The sequence below is a fragment of the Caloenas nicobarica genome, chromosome 27, assembly GCF_036013445.1.
Source record: "Caloenas nicobarica isolate bCalNic1 chromosome 27, bCalNic1.hap1, whole genome shotgun sequence".
NCBI classification, from domain to species: domain Eukaryota; kingdom Metazoa; phylum Chordata; class Aves; order Columbiformes; family Columbidae; genus Caloenas; species Caloenas nicobarica.
Genome location: NC_088271.1, coordinates 3130787 through 3146143, shown reverse-complemented (window position 1 = coordinate 3146143; position 15357 = coordinate 3130787). Strand labels below are relative to the sequence as shown.

Sequence of the window (15357 nt, the reverse complement as noted above, 5' to 3'; positions counted from 1 at the left end):
GCTCTCTGAACTGTCTTCAAAAGTGAGAACCCTTTACTTTCAAGGAACTGCATAAGTGACCAGACTTTTAAAATATATACCCTCAGTCCTTGTAAAGACAGATCTTGGTGCTGTATTCTGCTCTCAGGATGGTTCTGTACCTGCAGTGAGATTAACTACTGGGATTCTGATGCTTTACGGTCTTCCCTTTCTAAATAGAAACGTGTTCCTGTAGATCAGCCTACTGGTGAACACCCAGCAATAAAATAAACTGAATTGGCCCAAACTTAACTTGGCTATTAGGTGGTTTGGTCTGGTTTTAAAAATGTAGTACTTTTCTATGTATTTAAGGACTGATCCTGTTATAAAAGGCAATCAGTTAGCAAACAGGCAGTTGAACAGTTCAGGTTTGAAACTTTCTCTGTTTGGCTCCAGGTTTAGTTAATAGTAGTTGAAAATAATACCTAAAATATTTTTCTAGTAATAAAATCAATTTTTTGATGTTACCAGGAATTTTGCCTTCATAAAAGAATGCAGATAATTTTGTACAAAAATGTTTTGAGACAGAAAAATGTGTGAATGGAGAAGTGAACGAGTTAGAAGAGCAAATATATACAATGGATGCGATGGGTCTGTCTTGTTTTCTAGAAAATCGGCAACTGTTCCATTGTGAGGAGACTTGGCGTTCAGGAGTGTATCCTCCTAGTTACCCAGCGCATCACCAAATACCCAGTCTTGGTGGAACGGATTATTCAGAATACAGAAGGTAGGTTGCTTAATCTTTTCTAGAAGCCTCACAGTTGTCTGCTGATCCTTTTTCTCCCATGTTTTGCGTGTTCTTTCCTTTTTGTGTTCAAATGTGTTCGGGTGGCTCATGTCTTGCATTCCAGAGTTGAAAATGTGACTGACTGCTACTCCTTTCTCTTAGCTGGAACTAGAGATTACGAGGAGCTCACCCAAGCCCTTAGTTTAATTAAGGACACAATCACTCATGTAGACGCCATGGTAAATGAGTGCGAGAAGGGGCAGCGCCTTAAAGAGATTATGCATAAAATGGAGCTAAAATCTTCTGGGAAATGCAAGAATGGGCTTTTCTTCCGGAAAGATGACATGGGACGGAGGCGGCTTTTGCTGGATGGGATGCTGTACTGGAAAGCTGCATCAGGGCGACTCAAAGGTAAAGGGACAGGATGGGTAAAAGGACAACTAGGAAACAAGATTTAAAACAAAAAAAGATTTTTTTTTTTTTTTTAGTAACTGTTTATTACTTGATCGATTGGGTATAAAATAAGATGACAATAATCTGCTTGTTTAATAGGATATTGGAGGAAATAGCACTTGTTCTATTCTTGGCTTGTCCAATAAGCATCTTTATAATGGTGCATGATAAGTTCCTTATGCTGTTCGCTTATTATCTGCCTGATCTGCTTTCCAATTCAAGAGGGAGGTCTTCGGATGACAAAGCTTTGAGTCATCCTGACTTGTCTCCTGTGGAAAGGATTATCTTGTGCGAGCTCTGGTTCACACTTTGAAAAATTGTGTCACGTCAACCCCATGACACCTTCGTTCTCCAAAATGTCTGTTTGGCCGGAAAATCAAATCAGCGTCCATCTGAATATTTTAACAGCTTCGTTGCTCAAGTATTCAAGGAGAAGCTTCAACGGCCCATAAAATGCAGGCAAGAGTAGGTGGTGCTGTGAACACGTGCAGTTCCAGAAGGATCTGCTGTTGAGGGAGGCATGTTCCCTCGTGAGTGTTTGAGTTGATGTGGAGGTTGCCCGTGTAGGTGTTTTCAGGCTTTAAATCAGCTCTATTTGTATTGCGCTGGTTCCGCACAACCGCAAGCTGTGGGCAACCCAAGTGGAAGGCAGTAGCAGACCCAATATTGCAAATGTTGACAGGCTATTATTCTCTGACCCGCAGGAAATTTAAGTTTAAATCAAGTGGGTTTTGAGTCTGGACCAGTTCTCCTGCTTTAAAAATCTGCCTTTTTTTTTTTTTTTTTTCTCTGTTACTGTAGATATTCTGGCAGTCCTGCTAACCGATGTACTGTTGCTCTTACAAGAAAAGGACCAAAAATATACATTTGCATCTGTGGTAGGTATTGTTCTCCTTATTTCATACATTCACTTCCAGTATTTTATGCAAGTGACAGTAACTACAGAAGAAATACACTTAGAAATGTTAGCTTCTTGTTATGGTAGGTTCAGAAGAAAGGTTAATAAACCAGCCTGCTGTCATAGAATCACTTCTTCTGAAGCAATTTTGGTGCTTGTTGCACTCTAGAACATTCAGTGGATTCACTTGCTTTTCTAGGGCATTTCCACATGTATCCTCAGAGCAGTTAATTGTGAACATTTTGTCCTGATCTGGTTCAGTTGTGGCTCTAATAGAACCGGTAACAGAGAAACTATTTCATGCAATTGTTTTCTTGGATGTATTTTTTTTTTTCCAAGACATGAACATTAGAGCCGCATTCTAATGGCAAAAGCTAGTTTGGTGGCCGCAGGGCTGTAAAATCAACCGCTTTCCACATTAACCACGTTCTAATGCACGGAGTGGGGATACTTTCACAAATCAGGATGGCTGGCACTTGTTTCCCCTTGAACAGCATTAGGTGAATCTTTGAACAGTAGTTTATTTGATGACATTGTTTTCATTGCAAAGCCTGGCAGCTAATCTAGTTCATCCTTAGTTATACAATGTCATATCTGTCACCTTGATTTATTATTCACAGGGTCTGATGGCACTCTGTAACATCCCTGTGTTAGATTTCTGCTTCTTTTGTAGCTGACTTGCCAACTTAGAACTTCTAACGCTTCTTTTTGTTCTCATCTTTCACTTCACGTGTGTCATTAAGGTTTTTCTTTTCTTTTTCAAATTTTGCTTTTGCTTCTTTTCGAGCAAAATTTTTGAGCCTGTTCTTGATTTCTTGGACCCAGTGGAAATCCTCAGGTGTTTAAATTGATACACGCCTTAATATTCAAGTAATATTCAATAAGGTGCCCAGACCTCATGGTTTTGAAATGTATGTTGTTCATTCCATGTTTTGATTTATGGTTGATGAGTAAAAAAATGACAATGTCAAAAGTGTCGTGTGAAGAGGCCATAGCAATAAAGTTATAGTGTTTGAATGTCATGGCTCTGTATAAGGAAGCACAAACCCTAAAGAATGTATATGATGTAGTGCAATAAATTATGTTTTGTTTTACAGGACTCGAAACCACCGGTTATCTCATTGCAAAAGTTGATTGTAAGAGAGGTAGCTAATGAGGAAAAGGCGATGTTCTTAATTAGTGCTTCCTTAAAAGGACCAGAAATGTATGAAATTCACACAAGTTCGAAAGAGGAGAGGAATTCCTGGATGGCACACATCCGCAGAGCCGTCGAGAGGTAAATGATGAGTGAAAGCAGGAGGGTTTCATTTCTTGCTCGTCTGTCTTCTCTTCACAGGACTCATAGGTGTAAGATTGACACACAAGATAAACCACGTCCTGGGCAAAAGCTTCGGGTTGAATCCTGAGATGGTTTGAAGTCATCTTATGTGTGAAACATATATCTTTCTCCTCCCTTTTACAGCTGTCCTGATGAAGAAGGAGGAACATTTAATGAACCTGAAGCAGAGAGGAGGCTGGCTGAAGCGAGAGCTGCTAAGTTAAAAGATTTTCAAGGTAATGACTTAATTACATATTCCACGAACTGCTTCTCAGCATCATTTGTGATTCATGACCGTCTTATTCTTTTATCACATGATGTGATCAAGTTTCTCCTTCATACGTCTTTCAAGGTAGTGCAAGAAATAGTTAAGTTAACTAAGTTTAATAAGCTTTGTATGCTCCGTGAGTTAACTGTTAACATACCTCTGCATTTGATGCTCTGACCGTGAAATGAATAATCATCTTCCAAATTGAACGTTGTACCCTGACAGCGATCAGGAAGGCAGAACTGAGTTTGTTTCTTCCTTTAGAGCGTTTGAACATGAAAGATGACCTGATTCTGCAAAGTCTAACTGAGAAGCAACAGATCTATCTAGAGATGTCTGAAATGAATGGGTTTGAAGACCATTCGCAAGGATCCCGATCTCGGCTACTTCTTCGGGCGGATATCTCAGAAAATCTGCAAGGAGAGGCTCTTTTGAAGTCCGCAGTGACAGAAGGTAAATGCAATGTGGGATTGCGTACACGCTCGCTCCGATGCAGGGGTGAGGATAAGCACATACGATCCGAGTACAGCTCCCAAAAATCATCCTGTAATAACACAATACTTTTGTGTAACCCTGTTCAGACGTCCCTGTTTTCAGAGATAATCTGCGAGACAGGTAATGCGCACCTGTGGTTTTAGGTAGAGGAACCTTCTTCACAGCTTGAATGTTTTTATTTCTGAGGATCAACCAGTGGAGTCTTAGGATGAGTCTAGTCAGATGGATAACTGAGTGCTGTAATAATACACCAGTCCTGAAATATAATACTATATGAGAGTTATAGATTAAAATAGCCTATCTAAAGATAGTATATTTAGAAAGAAAAGAGGCATAAACATAATTTTTATTTTGGGGTTAAATAAAAAAGAAAAATGAAAGCCTTGAGGCCATCATCTTTATATGTGCAATACAAAGAGCCTGTTGTAAAGAGCTAGTCACAAAGGAAAATTCATCTGCACTGCAGGAAATTTCTCAAATTGCCCCATCTTTTAAGGTACTTGATGGTTGAATTTTTGTTTTCTAACTTGTTATCATGATGCATTTGTCTCGCTGCACAGACATGGCTGTTTACATGACATGTTCTCCTCTTTCCTAGCTGAAAATCTCCAGAACCTTATCTTCACTCACTTAGGCAATGGTTCCTGTCAGCCTGAAGATGTCTTGGGGTCAGGACTTCCCAGGAGAGCAGAGACCTTTGGAGGATACGACAGTAGTCCCTCAATTTCAAATAAAAGTAAGAAAGGGACCATACAGCTTTCTTCTGAGCTTCGTAGCTCTTTACTGTGTTTCTCTGTGCAGAGAATGAGATAAAACAATGAGTTAAGTGAGGCTCTGATATAAGGAAGCTTTGCCAGGCTCTGAAAGGAAGAGAAGAGCAAATTTCCAGCACGTGCTGTTACCACGTTGTGTCTCTTGCTTCCAATACCAACACTAGAGAGCAGAGCGGGGCAGAGTGTTATGCTAAGGGCATTACCTTAACCCACGCTTTCTGATTACCACAAGTCCACACAGAATTTTAATTTCATTGAAAAAAAAAAATAAACTTGAAAACCTAGAAAATTTGAACCCAGCTGGCTGCTTTTATTTTTGAGTCATGAAAACTTTTTTCCACTTGCTTTTGTATCCGCATAGTCAGTAAAGGGTTACCGAATCCTTAGGTAATATCAGTTGTCCTTTTGGCACAGATACTTAATCAGTTAATTATCAGCGGAAGTAATAGATACTATTTATCTCCATTTTTGCTTCATGCGTTTATTGAAAAAATGCTTACAGTGGTGCTGCTTTGAATAGAATTTTTTTACTAGCAAGTATTCCGTGTTACGAGCTGGCAATTCTGGCAGCCACAGACGATCATTTTCATGCACACATTGTGGTTGCGGCACTTAAAATAGTATAATGTAACTTGAACTTACTCCCCTTATTTATCTCAACCCGCTCTCCTCAAGTTTTTGTACTTCTTTGAGCAGTCCTGCTCGTCACTGTTGTCTCCTCTTCCACTTTGAGTCAGTGTGGAGAAGCCATGCAGTTGCATTTTGGTTCTAATTCTTCAGAGTCACTTTTTTTTTTTTCCTTGCTCTGTGGTACAGTGACTTTTCACAGGCCCTGTGCTGGTGTGAGCTACTCGTACTCCGCTCTTCTTACAGGTGGTCACTTCAGGAAGAACAGCGGTGGTGACCAGAGGCCGTGGGACTGGAGGGGTCCTGCAGTAGGTCCAGATGTGCAGCTCCATGACCTCCCTTCTGATGCAGAAGAAGCATCTCAAACCGTACGTTAGGCTCACGAATGATTTAAATTCATTTCCTCATGTTCCTCCTTGTAGTAGTGGCGCAAAACTGATCTTGCAAAGTTTAAAGTCCCTAACAAGATGAACCCTTCCAGCTTGTAGCAGCACTACTGTTGCCAAACAACTGTCTCTAGCGCAGATGTTGCTTTTGTCTTTTTTACAGAGCGATGGAATGAGGCTGGATGACAGCAGTGGTGCTCAGCCCACCATAGAGTCTCAGGTACGTTCCTTCTGCTGTTAGGAAATCTCATGGGAAATAGCCAGATAATCATAACAGCATGAAACCCAAACCAACCAAACAAAAAAACCCACCAAAAAACTCTATTTTTTAATGTCTGTGGAACCACAAGCACATTAACAGCCTGTACCTTATGACTCTAACGCATTATGAATGCAGAGATAAAAGTCCCGTCAGAAAACAAAGATGGGTTCTGGCTATATAGACGCACATTTCAAAGCGCTGGCTGACTGCTTTTCCCGCATCTTTGGAGGAATTGCGTGTTCTCAGCTCACTGACGAACCTTGCCCCTCAGCCTCCCGTGAGTGCTGTACCCGTGTCGTGAGTCAGCGCTGGAGCAGGGGAGGAAGTGATCGTTAAATACCTCATGCGAAGAAAAGCGATGATGAAGTTTGCTCCCCGGAATCCCAGACTTGCTGGACACTTGTTTACATCTGTGCAAAGACTAATAGACTGAAATTCGTCATGCCTGCTTATTGCTCTTTTGGCTGTTACTGTGTTAGAGAACGCTTGTAGCCAGGCTTTCATTGTGGTTTTGTGCAGATATCATTGATTGTCTTCACTGTTTAAAGAAAAAAATATGTCTAATGCATCGAAACAGAACTCTCCAAGTGTCTAATGTCTTTTTTTCCTCCTCTTGCCTCCCCTCCTCTTCAGCTTGTTCAAAGGATACAAACGCTGTTACAGCTGCTCTTCAGTCTTCAGGTAAATCACTATTTACTATCCAAGAGGTTTGTTAGGCATTAAATGTAGTAAAATTTATGCAGGTGTGGAGAAAATATCCCCTGAAGCTAGAGTGAAGTGTGGAATTTAAGACCCGAAACTCAAGGAAACAAGCACTGTGTCTGGTATTTTGAAGAAGGAAGTGTTAGATCTGTTGTCTTAAGTAATCGTTTCCTTTTTCCTGCTCACTTATGTGCAGTTCTTTTGCTACTTTGAGCTCCAGCTGCTCTCCGTGCTCATTTCTTCTTAACATTCTTGTTGATATACGTGTGTGTATGTATTAGTTCTTTTTAGTGTAAGCTCGGAATCAGCAATATATTGACTGATCGGACTCGGAGTAATAATTCTAGGTGCAAGAATTGTTAATTTTGACCTACGTAATCATAACTTACTCGCTTAGCCATCTCCAGTAGCACATGGACTGTACAAGTTAGATCTGCTCTTGATGACAAAAATAATCTCTGTGGTCTGATCTGGTAGGTGCCGTTGTCTTTGGTTTAGCCGTGCGTGTTTTTCGAACCCACGTGGCTTTCACTGAACTTCTTCTTTCCCCTCCAGGCGGTGATATCTCAGCAGGACAGTTACATCGAGATGCAACGAGCCACCATGATAGACCGGGAGAAGCAATACCGGCTGCAGTCTACACGAGGCAACCTGCTGCTGGAGCAGGAGAAACAGCGGAACTTTGAGAAACAGAGGGAAGAGCTGATGAACGTGCAGAAGCTTCAGAGCCAGCTGAAGCTGGAGCAGCAGCGCCTGGAGCGGGAGAGGAGTCGGCAGCAGAGGGAATTTGAAATCACGGAGGCTCGGCTGCAGGAGCGTGAAGAGGGGACTCGGCAGCTGCGGGAGAAGTTGAATCAGGAGAGGGAAGAACTCGAGAGGCAGCGGGAGGCCTATCAGCACGACCTGGAGAGGCTGCGGGAGGCTCAGAGAGCAGTCGAGAAGGAGAAGGAGCGTCTGGATCAGCTGCGGAAGCTGAAGAAGCAGAACACTGTGTCGGGCACGTTCTCCCCAGAAATGGGACAGGTGAGGAACTCGCTTTCGTGGGCTTTTATTTCTGTTAACTTGCTTGCTTTTGGGCTTCGTCTAGTCGGTTATATTATGTTCTCAGGGCTGAGGGTGGTCTCAACTTGTTGTATCTGAGAGGCTGAAAATACCCCGTTTGACTTAAAATGCCTTTTTCCTCACATAGAACCAGATGGTTAGTCATTCCGTCAGCTTCAACGGCGAAGGGGTGGAACCATCTCTGCCCATCTTGAAAACCTCGGTGAGAGTGAGTGTCTCCGGGATGGATTACCTGGAGCGGCCGGACTTGGTTCGTAGGGACAGTACCACTCTGGAAAATCGTCCCGTTCTCGCGTTGAAAAACGAAGTGCCAATCCATCTCCTGAGCGCAACTAACCAGATACAGAAACCAGCTGCCGTCCAGCAGCAGATTCCTACTAAACTGGCCACTTTTACAAAAGGTAGCAAAGAGAAAAGTGGGAAGAACAAAGCATCTCATAGGACGGACAGTTCAGGTGAGCACATTCAAATGCATTTCTGATCTCTGCCAGCATCACTGGGAGACGGAGCACCGTGGTTTCAACCTCTGGCTGCCCACGTGGAACCCAGAAATTAATATGTTACAAATCGTTAGTGTGCTTACTGCAGTTAGAAAGCTCTTAAAATCCTTAAGTTAGGAGTTACATGTGAATACTATTTAAATTGGAAATATAGCGCAAAGGAATGACGTTGAAAATGGAGTTCTGTAATCCACCAGGACAGAATGACGGTGAGAGCTTGTAAAACAGGATGTGGAATCTTCTTGCCCAACTGTCGTGTTAAAGGAAAAGGGCAAATGTTTCGCTCGTTCTGCACGAGCGAAATGTTTTGAGGCTGGCTTAACCTTTTCTCACTGGCTGTCCAGAGCTGTAGCAACACTGAATGCAATGCCTTTCTTAGCACCACTCAGTCGTTAAATACAGATTTACAGGCCAGAATTGAGATGCTGTGTGTGTTGTAGAGTTGAAAGGGGCTAATTTTGTTAGAAATAGAAGCAAGTAAAAATACAGTTACCCTGTCACGGTGTAATTTCTGCTGGTAACTGCTAGGTACTAAAGTAGTGATCCTTGCCAATGACAGACACAGTAAAAACCACTTTCTCTCCACTGCTTAAAATAGCCTTACTGCCAGCTTAGGAGAATGGCCTATGATTTTAAGTTACAAAATTATCTTTTTAGCTCTGTATAGGATTCAGACTTGGCAAGTTTACCTGTCGCTTGGGCCTACGCTACTATAGCGGGCTCGGGGCCAAACCTGTCTGGTGAGGGGAGGCAGAAGGGCTTTTGCACATTCTAGAAACATCTGTCTCTCTTGTGCCTAAAGTTTAGTACAATTACAAACTTACTTATGTTTTTGCGGAGAAATGAAGGCTAATATCCTCTTATCCTGAATACCAAATGCTGGTAAATGGGAAAATAAAGCTCTAATACCACATCTCCCTAAGTTTATTTTTTAATTGCTCTTACGTAATGATCTCTGCAGTGGAAATGTACTTAATGGTGTTTTTCTGGAATTTATATGGAAGGTATAAAACACAAATGCATTGGTCTGCTCTCTCGTGAGCATTAGTGGGATGCATGCCTGGTATGCCCGTATGTAAAAATGGAACAAGACTTTCTGTACCAGAGACAAAACACTGTGTATTGAATTTGGTTTTTGTGACGTATAAGGAACGCGCACTGAGAGGAGTTCTTTGGATCCAGAGAAACCGTTTCATGAATGGCTTTTGTTGTTGAAATTAAGGAACTGACAGGCCGTGACAGCAGAGTCCATGGACTCTGCTGCTGAGCAGCTGTGAGGCAGATGGAGAGCAGAGACAAAAGTTTATCACAGTTCTGCCTGCTAGAAGTAGTGCAAATAGCCATTGCTATTTGAATGCAAAGGACAAAAGTTGGGGTTTTTTTTCTCTACTGTGCTTTATAATACCAGGTTTTAAATCTGTATAATACCAGGTTTTAAATCTGTACTAGGGGCTGCTAGTAACTGAACTAGAAGTCTTCAAGGAAGAGGAGAGGACAAGTACTCAGGGTCTAAAGAGCCGAAGAGAAAATTTAAGTTACTTGCAAGAGAAGCACCAGCTCTTTGTGGTGTAGCAGCTTCCCTGGATGTGCAAAGGTGTCAGTACAGTGGGCCCCAGCGTGAAATAGTGACATTTGTGAAGTACTGCTAGCCTCAAATACTAATTTGTAAAATCTTTCCTTTAGCATCCGTTGATCAGAAGCAGCTGCTTCCCCCCAGGCTTGTTGGGCGAGAGGAGGGTGTCCTGAGAGGCAGACGATCCGCAAGTCCGGTCCTCCCGAGCAGCCAGACCCCTGCATTCCAGCCAGGTACGGCCTGACCAGCTTGCGTGTCCGCGGAAATGCATCAGGCTGTCCGTGCAGTGCGATCAATCTGTTGTCTTCCTCCTTTTATTTTCCTATAGAATTGTACGGCCCTACAGATGCTCAGCCAGAAGCACTTTCATCTGCCTCACCGAACCTATTGAAGCCCAATAACGTTCACGTTCAGACCTTGGTGACCTCTCAGCCGAGTCTGTTAAATGTGCAAGATGATACCAGCAAAGAAGATGTAATTTTCTTCTAATAGTTTCCCTCTAAAGATTAATCTTCTGACATACCATTCCAAGAACTCAGGCCCCAGCGTGCAACGTGACAAAGACCCGACATGGATGTCTGTTTGTCCCAGCCCTGTTACTAGTAGCAAGGACCAGACCAGGATTACTGTTCTGCTTTGTTGGCTTCTCTGCCACCAGCTCAGAATGAGGACACAGTAGTAACAACTTGCTTTTAAATTCTCCAAACATGGAAATGTATTGACACATGGCATGGGTATAGAAAGTCAGAGTGTATTAAAGTGCTGCCATTTATTGTAGTTTGCTCTTTTTGGAGAATTTATGCTCTTCGTGGGCACCATCTTGTAAATGTTATAGTTGATGTCGAACCGCCCAGATTTTTATGTTTAAAAAAAAATTAGTAGTAGGCCCCAAAATGGCTGCAAATTTTTAAATCCATTTTCAGAGGTCGGTGTAATGGATGATGCTAACGGTGTGTTGGTGACTAGCAAGCCGGTCTCCTCGCAGCCAGGCGTGACAAACACGGCGATACCCGCTCCCAGGAGCCGGTCTCTGTTTCTTAAGTGAATTCATGGCCAGGTATAGGGGAAGAGAGAAGGTAAGAGCTTCTTAACAGAGTCTTCATGGGTCAGGAGCTGCACCTGCTTGTGGATGAGAAGGGCTGGACGTGGGAGAACGTACAACGGTAGTGAGGAGTTGGACTGAATGCACATTTCATTGGCCATCAGCTTGCGCTGGGACACCCGTCTCCGTGTTAGTGAGAGTGATACAGGTTCCCAAACAAAACTCCTGAGTTGGTTCAGAATGAGCTTAGAGACTTGGCTTTTGTTCCTTGCTGAAGACATGTGTAAGAAGCCTTTGAGCACAGTAATTTATTGTCTTGTTTAATCCTCAGTTTTCTGCATCTTTTGTTTGTCTGTTCACTTGTTGGGACTTTACTCCAAGTACCTGAAGATATCAAAGCTGCTGTTACTGCGGAGACTTCTCTGCAGCACCGTGTTAGGAATGAAGGGAATAAGAACCGTTTGGTTTTAAAATTAAAAAAAATACTCTTAGCTGAACCTGCGTTGGTTTAGCTGCTTACAGCTAAACCAGCTTTGATACCTCTTGTTAAATGGGTCAGTTCTTAATCATGGAATGGTGATGACATTAAGTGTTCTGCTCAAAAGGCATTATTTCCTTTGTAGTAATTTGCACAGTCATTTTGTTGTATTCTATTCCTTCGACTCTGTATCCCAGTTCTTTATTCCACACGTTACCTAAGGATGTGTATTCCGATATATGTTGAATGTGATCGGTCAGATCTGTTGTGCACAGGAGAGATTATTTAGAGGGTATTATTACAGAATTAAAGAAATCGGTATCTCGGAGCTTACAAACTTGGGTTAATGCCTTTCAGAACAGGAGTGATAATAGCTTTTTCCGTATTTTTAACCCTGGTTTAAAGTGGTTTTAGCACCGATGGATGGAACACCTGGTCCGTTCTCCATCCAGTCATGTGGCAGTGGCATCAAATGGCAATTTCTCAGTCTCTTCGAATCATTTGTTTTCAAGTGGTGATAATTTGCGTTATTGTCTCCAGACAAGAAATGGAAAAATCTAAATTTACTGGTTAGCGTGAGAGGGAAACGACAAGTTACAAAGTACTGAATTAGTCTTAGGGAGCAAGCGGTCCTTGCTGTAACACTTCTGGGATTTAAGGGTGTTTTTCTGCTAAGTGATACTGGTAAAAGCCTGAAGCAATGGCACAGAGTTCAATGATTGGGACGTTACAAATGAGAGGAAACTCCATCTGCCTTGTTACCAGCCTGGTGATACTCGCCCACACCCGGGCAAATTATTACAATTAAATTAACTTGGAGACACTTAATTGTGGTACCAAAGGACTGCTTGGTAAATCACAGAATTGCAGAACTTACAGATTGTCAGTGGCTGGATTTGCAGAAACCAGCGTGGGGAACATAGTGATTTTTGCATCGTTGCGATACGACGATGATGGTTAGAACACGGTTCTGCTTTCATTTATTTGCATTCCTAAAAGCTAGATTGGAACGTCACTTTTGATCAGGCCAGCGTGAGATCCAGCGGTTCTATCGGACTGAATCCTCCATCGGATGATGTGGAGACTCCAGGGATCTCTGCACCCCGTGTCGTTTCTCCTGCAAACACAGCAAAGCGCAAGATGTTCTCTCTGTGCTGTGGTTTGAGCCGCTCCTGGTGAAAACTCTGTGCCCCCGTCGCCTTAAATTAGCAGGTTTTTAGGAGTCTGAGCCTAAAGCCAGGTTGCATCAGAGGAATAAACCACCTCAACTTGAAGAGGGATGTCTCTGAGCATTTGAAAGCAATTTGGGGAAACATTTATTTAGTTTAATTTCGTGCCTGTCCTAAAGTATCATAGAGAGTGTTCTATGGACCAAAGGGTTTATTTGGCTACTTTCTTCTTCTTCTGTGCAATGGATGAACTCAGACATAGAACAGTAACATCTGGAAAATAAAGTCTGCAGTGAGGTCTCATTTCTTTGGATGTTTGAAGTTAAACAGAACTGGTTTAATGCTCATTGTCAGCAGTGCTGCACGGGCCAGGCTGTTGGTTCAACACCCCAAAAGCTGCTTGGAATACGGGTCTTCAATCTGTAACTGCGAAATTACCTTAAAAGTCATTGTCTGTCCTCAGTACGTGCGTCCGGCTGCAGCCGGCTTTATGAAAAGTGTTTTCACCTCGAACGGAGACTGCGTCTCCTTTTATTTGGGGCAAAATCGTGTAAGTGCCACACTAGGTGTTCCTGTTCAGTACCGTTCCATTGTGCAGAAGGGTTGAGAATTGGCAAATGCTGTAAAATTTCCTTGCTGGTACGGAGTTCACCGTACCAGAATGTGGGAAAATTACCTGTAGAAGGCTGAGGGAAGCAAAATATTTTCTTTCAGTGAATAACGGGTCATCTCTTCACTTCTGCAAAACAGAATCTGGGAAATTGTCATCAAGTTGCTCCCCTTGAGTGAATTAGTTTTGGACGCATATCTCATTCCTAGAAAAAATAACTTTTCGAGGCAAATTAGATTGCAGAATCCTGCTGTGTCCTGGGCTAAGTCACCTGCTATTGATTCCGAGTAACGTCCTTTCCATTTGATTTTTTGATTACTTCAGGTCAAAGTTTCCTGTCAAGCGATACCCGAGGATCGTTGGACGTTCTGTGCCTCCCGGGTGCCTTTTGGCTCCTTTCTGAGCTGGGGCGTGGAGGAAATTCCAGCGCGAGCTTTGAGCTGCCGCCTTTGCTCCGTGCCGCAGCCTTCAAATTGTCGCCACGCTTGGCTTTCAATATTGCGATGTCGCAGCGCAGAGGCTGCTCCTATGGCTCGGATTTTCAGTTTGAACTCTGGCGCAAAGGATTTTCCCCTCTTTCCCTTCCCATTGGGACTACGAGCATTTTGTATTTCAGACTGAAAATCCCTCCGTGTTCACCAGTACCGAGCGCATCCCCCCCCGTGTCTGTTGTAAATGTTCTCCTCGTTTTTTATCTGTGCTCTCTGTGGATTGTAGTTGTGGCACGTCCCGCAAAATTGAGATTGCTAATCATTTCCCAACGTGAGGCTGAAGAATTGGTATTTTTTAGAGACGCTTGCTCATTGAGGTAATAGCATTCCTGCAAAGGTAGGAGCGGTTCTAAATAATTTACGGACAGTTGTGTCGTTCTGAGTAATAGCCGGGTGATCCTGCATACGTGGAGCTTGCTGTTTGTTACTTGCATTTGCGATGGAAGTTGAAACTTAAAGTAGGGAAGGGTTAAAAATATCTCTCTCTTGTTTCACTTCTGCTTTGAACTCTGCAGAACAGGAGCTCAGGCTCCCGGGTGCTGCTCAGCGATGTCCCTGTGTCTTGTACCCCACGCGAGGGAATTTGGAGCGTTTCGTTGTCTTCCCCAGCCGTTCTCACATTGACAAGAAGTCCAAAAAGTCGTCTTGACGCCAGGTTACGCTTGTGCTGTCCCTGCCCGACCCTCTTGCCGAATAGATTAAAAAAAAGCCTTTTCCCCGCGCTCTTTTTTGAGGCCAGACCCAGCATCGCGTTAACAACTGGCAGCTCTTTATCATTTACCCTCAGCGCGTGGTTCCTCAAAGGCCATTTGCGTGGGCTCTGGTTCAGACCGTTTGTGCCATGCCTATAAATCGGTTTTTAAATAGTTTTGTACTGAAAGCAATTGGAGCGCTTTACTAAAGTTCCTTTCGAATTCCATCGCTGTTTGCAGCGGGAAGGCAACCTGTCGCAGCAGCAGATGCCGTTGGCGTAACCGCATCTCGCTCGGAGCTGTGAACTCTGGATGCTCTTTTAGTCTTAGGTCTGGTTTCTAGGCCCACCTTGCACTGCAAAGACTTAACAAACCATCATGGTCCGTGGTTCAATTGACCATTTTGTTGGGGAAAGAGTTTGGTTTTGGTTTTTCGTTAGGCTGTAAACATTGTAAATAATTCCTTTACTGTTGATACTGCGGTAGCGACATCTCTGTAGTCCTTATTTTATTTGTAAAGTCGATGGTTAAATGTTAATATTGTGCACTCTTGATTGATCGTAAACTTGATCTTAGCACACCAAATGATGATTTTTACAATGACCGCGATGTTTCTCCACTGAAGGATTTCAGAGCTGCAATAGGACTGAAACCAACTTCTAGCAATAAAAAAGAAAAAAAACCACAACTGGTTGCCTTTATATATATATCTATAAAAATATTATTATTTATTATTTTCTGCTTGAATCAAGGATTAAAGCAGCAGCCTCTTGTTACGTTCTTCTCATTTTCTACCCCGGACAGAAAAAAATG

At 42.8% G+C, this 15357-nt stretch overlaps 1 protein-coding gene across 2 annotated transcripts in view; it reads left to right on the top strand.

Annotated features, from left to right (window-relative positions):
* ARHGEF18 (Rho/Rac guanine nucleotide exchange factor 18) overlaps positions 1-15202 on the top strand; it is a 44852-nt gene extending 29650 nt beyond the window's left edge. For both annotated transcript variants that reach the window (XM_065652416.1, XM_065652415.1), the window contains 14 exons: positions 628-745; positions 908-1156; positions 2000-2076; positions 3194-3372; positions 3559-3650; positions 3947-4135; positions 4776-4913; positions 5824-5945; positions 6127-6183; positions 6859-6906; positions 7483-7950; positions 8117-8444; positions 10173-10295; positions 10391-15202. In XM_065652416.1, the coding sequence (XP_065508488.1) occupies positions 628-745; positions 908-1156; positions 2000-2076; positions 3194-3372; positions 3559-3650; positions 3947-4135; positions 4776-4913; positions 5824-5945; positions 6127-6183; positions 6859-6906; positions 7483-7950; positions 8117-8444; positions 10173-10295; positions 10391-10551 (2349 nt within the window). In that variant the 3' untranslated portion in view covers positions 10552-15202. The remainder of the gene's footprint in view (positions 1-627; positions 746-907; positions 1157-1999; positions 2077-3193; positions 3373-3558; positions 3651-3946; positions 4136-4775; positions 4914-5823; positions 5946-6126; positions 6184-6858; positions 6907-7482; positions 7951-8116; positions 8445-10172; positions 10296-10390) is intronic.
* Positions 15203-15357: the final 155 nt, after the last annotated feature.